This window comes from Cucurbita pepo, chromosome 8, assembly GCF_057944985.1.
Source record: "Cucurbita pepo subsp. pepo isolate OVF chromosome 8, ASM5794498v1, whole genome shotgun sequence".
In the NCBI taxonomy this organism is placed as follows: domain Eukaryota; kingdom Viridiplantae; phylum Streptophyta; class Magnoliopsida; order Cucurbitales; family Cucurbitaceae; genus Cucurbita; species Cucurbita pepo.
The window spans coordinates 8,345,039-8,350,582 of NC_141805.1; the positions used below are offsets into that span (position 1 = coordinate 8,345,039).

The 5,544-nt window shown below is 35.4% G+C and overlaps 1 protein-coding gene across 1 annotated transcript; it reads right to left on the reverse strand.

The window, feature by feature from the left end:
* Positions 1-342: 342 nt before the first annotated feature.
* On the reverse strand, positions 343-4,183 carry LOC111800358 (Histone H3 K4-specific methyltransferase SET7/9 family protein). The gene is given in 4 exon segments (XM_023684005.2): positions 343-792; positions 794-934; positions 1,717-1,975; positions 2,955-4,183. Coding segments are annotated over 4 exon segments (1,266 nt in total). The 5' UTR covers positions 3,785-4,183; the 3' UTR covers positions 343-756.
* Between the last annotated feature and the right edge of the window lie 1,361 nt (positions 4,184-5,544).

Sequence of the window (5,544 nt, forward strand, 5' to 3'; positions counted from 1 at the left end):
GGGATGACATCACGAAATGTGAGTTGTGTTGTTGAGAATCAAAACAATGAGATGAGATGTGACGTTGTATTTAAAACACTTGGTCTGGAGCAAAGACAAGGTCGAGTTGAAGGACTTAGCCTAGAGTGGAGGCATGTCAACTAGAGTTGCAATCGAGTGAACATACACATATGGGCAACGTGTATGACTTAATTTCCGCACAAGTTATATTTAATCGGCAAAGGAGAACCTTACCTGAACTTTGACGAAACAGAAAAAGTTGGCAAAAAATTATTAGAACATAAAAGGAAAGAATATAATGGAGAGAACTTGCAAAAGAATGAAAGTTTAGAAACATACGAGTGGAAGAAGAAAGGCATAAAAGCCCAAAGAGAGCTCAGGCTGATTTTCACTATACAAAAATTACCAAATTTGCAGGGCAGTTCCATCCTTGATCTACTACTTACTGTGTGTATATACAAGTAATTACAAAAAGGAGACCAGAAAAAAGAGGCACAAGTGTGTGTAACATCAATATCAAAGCTCAACTATAGCCACAGTTGAGCTCATTCTATGTACAATACCTGTTACATTTAGAGTAACAGACATGGAAATGAACCTATCTGCTTTGCAAGGGTGGTGCGAGCAGTTCCAGGCAGGTACCTTTCAATGGTCAAAAAACTCATAGGAGGGTAAAGAATTCAGAACAAAAATGAACACCTTGTGTCTTCTTCCCCTTTGGAAAAATATCGTGCACTGACTCCTGAACCTATACAATCAGACCACTAAGATTGGTGGGTTGGTGCTCGTTTCTTTGATCCATTTGTTTCTGGACAGCCTTCACAGCTGCTACTCTTGCTGCGTTTGCTGCTTTATTAGCAGCAGCTACAGCTTTGTTAACTCTTTCCTCCACCCTTCCCGCATCAAATGCTTTCTTCTCTGCACCTCTTGCTTTCTGCTCCACAGAATGCCACTCGGTTAAGATCATTGTTCTATATATATATTTGTCGACTTTGATCAAGAATCGCGTTTTTTTTCTCCCTATATCTAGTCATTGAAATGCCAACGGAATATAAAAGGACAAATCATGTTAGTAGCTTGAATGTTTTTAAAAGAGTAGCATAAACTTCAAATCTAACAAGGCAGCAACTCCTAAGACCTACTACACTTAAGTCAACTAAATTCGACTAATTTCCAAAGCTACGTGATGCATAAGCTCGACCATAAATACGTGATGCATGTTTATACTCCTACATAGATTATCCCTTTCAAAGTGTATGGCTCATCCGCAGCGAGAAAAAAATAACAGGGCTTGACGTCGTGACAGTGCAAAAATTGGTAACATGAAAGTTTCAACTCACAAAAAAGAAGTCGATTTATAGGTCAGTCTCTAATAAAACCCCAAGAAAAGAATGAATGTGATAGACCTTCGGTTAAGAACATAAACACTAGGAAGAAAGGATGAGAGGTCGAATGAGTTACTGTTTCGTGCGGGCCAACATTCGTTACTATCTCGGCTAATTTGGAAACTTGAGCATCATTTACATAGAGGAGCGTAAGAGAGAGAGAGTGAGAGAGAGAGAGATCCTTTTGACTAGTCTATCAAGTGTGCGGAGGGGTTAGGGAGGGAGCTCCCAAATCCTTCTTTAGCCCCTTGTAATTTCTCTCGGTTTATCAATCATAGAAGTTAGTTCTACAGAATCTTCAGGTTGCTAAAACAAATAATAAGAACTTTACCTGGACTGCAGCGAGAACCTTAGCATGGCTGACAGCATAAGAAGACCCTGGATGGCTATTTTCAAGAACGGTAGCATTAAGAATCCCATTTTGCCAATGACCAGATTGTGTCTCTCCATTCCTAAAGGTGTACATTCCAAGCCCTTGCTTGCTTCCTTCGTGCCAAGCTCCCTCGTAACGATGTCCATTGCCGAATCGATAAACTCCAAAACCATGCATCTTGTCTGCAAAATACTCTCCTGCATATGTGTCTCCATTTCTGCATTGTGAGATAGTATTATAACAAACATCAACCCCTTGTAAATTCAGTTTTCTTAAAAATCATATGCATAAACCACTGGAGGCTTCTCAAATAGAATTTGTTAATACATTTCGACCACAGCTGATGGGTTACTGAGAACATATTATTAAACTTATCTCTTGAGCACAAAGTCAAGAGACTAATATGGTAATATCCACCACTTCAGCAATTCCAAACAGTCAAACACCATTTTCAAACTAAAGAGAAGAGATAACTCTCCAGCGAGTAATAATACAATATGAACTTGACCTTTCAGGTGCAAATTCTTCACATGAAGACAAGTGAACATGGACTTGCCCTACTCGTCTCCTCCGTCGTCCTCAACTACATTGGCCTCAACATTGTCAAGTATGTCGCCGTCGTTCTGGCTCCCTTGTCCATCTTAGATGGGGAAAAAAAATTCTACCATGGTTTTCTAATAAGTTTGGATTCGAACGTAATTCACTAATTAAGCCAAAAAAGAAGGAAAACAATACAAACCCAAGTCACAAGACTCATAAATAAGAAGGTAGTAATGAATTTTCCTTTTCAAGAGATGAAATCACAGTTCACACTACGACAAGATCTACTTCTTAGTGAGTGTAGAATATCAAAGGAGTTCTTACTTCTTAGATGGAAAAGATCTACCATAGTTTTCTATTGAATTCTTCTTTGAATGTAGTTTGATAACAACACCAAGCCACTTTGATAATGATAACAACACTAAAACAAAACATAAAACTCATAAACAATGAACAAGAAACACTTTGATAATGATCACAAAACTAAGGCACTACCAAAAATCCATCATCAAATAGGAGAAATAGAGATAACTAACTCTCCAAATGAGCAAAATCCAGATATCCAACAAGATCATAGATTAACTAAACACAAATTATCCAACAAAAAAAATAGCACAAATGACTATCAAAATTCAAAACCTGAAAAGAAAAATTACCTAAAATGGTAGTGACCCAATCCATGTTTGACACCCCACTTGAACTCCCCAACATAACGGCTCCCATCTTGGCAAGTATAAACTCCACAGCCATGGCACTGCCCGTTAGACCACTCCCCAGCATAGACATCCCCCGTGTAGAATCTGTAAATCCCAATCCCATTCCTCAACCCTTGTCTGTACTGGCCACGGTACCTACTTCCTTTCGCCCATGTCTCAACCCCATATCCATCATACTTCTCATCAATCCAATCACCTTCATACCTTCCACTCATATGGTAGTGATAAACCCCGCTCCCCGAGCACCTCCCTTTGTGAAATTCCCCCTCGTAAATGTCTCCATTACTGTTAACTCTCACCCAAGAACCCGACATCTTCCATTTCTCCGATTTAGGCTTCGATCCGATCGACCAACGAACATTCGAAACAGCCTTCGTCGAAGCAGAAGACGAGAACGCGTTAATTGGAGATGATCGAACAAGAAACAGACGAATCGAAGACGGGAGACGCGGGACTGCAAGATTGAGAAAAATCAAGGCGGCGATGGAGAAGAAAAACACGACGAACAACTTGAGAACAACGGAACGACGAGGGTTCGAGAAAAAGAAGTAAATGAAAGGCAAAGAGAGGAGGATGAGTAATCGCAAGTGAACTCGAAGCAACTCGCGACAACGAAAAAGGCGGAAGATTTGTGAAGCAAGTGATTTAGTTGCGAAAGGAACAGAAAACGAAGCCGATGACATAAGAAACGGAAAACGCGAAAGCAAATAACTCGCCTGAGTCATAGCAGACCCTTCATAGAATTCAGGAAGAAGCTTAGAAAACGCCATGAACGAAGGAGGCAATCAAAGTGAGTTCTACATGAACGGATTCCGAGAGCGACATTCTCAGAGACAGGACGATGGAATCTTGAATTCAGAAACGGATGATTCTGCAAATGGTTGAGGTACACGTATATAATCTCTGTTGTTTGTTGGCCGTTTCTCCAAGAATCGAAGGCTCAGGTTGCGTTTGATGTTCTTCTTTCTTTGGTTGATTCTATGGGAATGACACTGCCCAAAAAAGACTGCAAGAAAAGCTCTGCAATCTTGATGAAATGGTATCGCTGATTTTGTATCTGAAGAAGACGAAACCAGATGATGCAAGAACAGTGACCTCCTTTGTATTTACCGAAAATGCCATTCCACTTTTTGCTTCTTTTTTATTTTTATTTTTTAAATATTATATCACAAATGGAGTCAGTTTCAGAGTTCGAACCTAGGTTTCAACAATTGAATTATCGCGATTATTTAATAATTTTTTTTAGTATATATATTTCGTAATATTATCTCTTTTTTAGATTCGTTTTTGACCCAACCCAACTCCAAAATTTTCACAACAAACTCTTTCTCGATTGTTGGGTTGTTAAAAAAATTGCTTTTTATTTTTTTTTTATTTATCCATAATTTATAATTATCCCGATACAAAAGCACGTGAAGGTGGAAGATTTATGATTTTAATTAAAAAAATTTAAAATTATTTTTGTAGTTTTAACAATGAGGGTTATAGAGATATTTGAAAAGAAAACGAAAAAAAAAAAGATAGATATTATTATAGAAGTGGAAAGGGAAACTTAAATTCTTATCCATTTGTCCTTGTCATCTCATCTTCTTCCTCCTTATCCTATTTATTATTATTATTATTTATTAAAATGAAATTTATTTATTTTTATTTAGTTGTACTTTTATTATTGAGGATATTTTATCATTTTCATTTCTCCCATTACATTATAATATCAATTATAATGTTCATAATTTGCTTCCATATTATTATTTTATTTAATTTATTTATCACTATAAACTTAAATAGCATATATATATTGTGTGTGTGTTTCATAATGATTTTGTTTTCTTTAATGCTAATTATTTGTTTGATCTATTGATTGATTAATACATAGATATTGGAATAAATAAATGGTATGGATTTTATTTCAGAATAATTTAGTTTTTAGTTTTTATTTTTTATTTTTTATTTTTAAGTTGAACTTGACAAAATAATTAAGATGGAATACTATTTATTTTCATTATATATATATTATAGAATAAATAGAGAACTAATTTCATTACATATATATTTGTTCTTTCTCAATCTATACGAACATCAACATTGATAATTGTGAAAGTATGTGATATTTATATAAAATTCTTTATGAAAGGCTTATTAAACTATAAGAGGATAAGATTTGAGTTTAGATTATCTTTTCACCCCTATTTCTTTTATTAAAAAAATGGTACGGTTTAATTTTTTTAAAAAATATTTTTAATAAAATTGATATGTTTATTTTATTTTATTTTTTTATTGTAAGTAACTAAGAATAAAAGCGCCTTCATCAAAAAAAAAAAAAAAAAGTAATGCTTAGGTAATAAAGCTGAATGGCAAATCATCTTGAAGTGACCACTTCTGAATCGGAATGTTTCACAAATGTTAATCTTATGGGTGTGAATAAAAGAACACAAAAGTCAATTTTAGAGTGTTTTTGGAAGATTTAGATAAACAATGAGTGAGCGAGTAATGAATTAATGTTTGGTTATAGAAGATTGTATTAATTTTC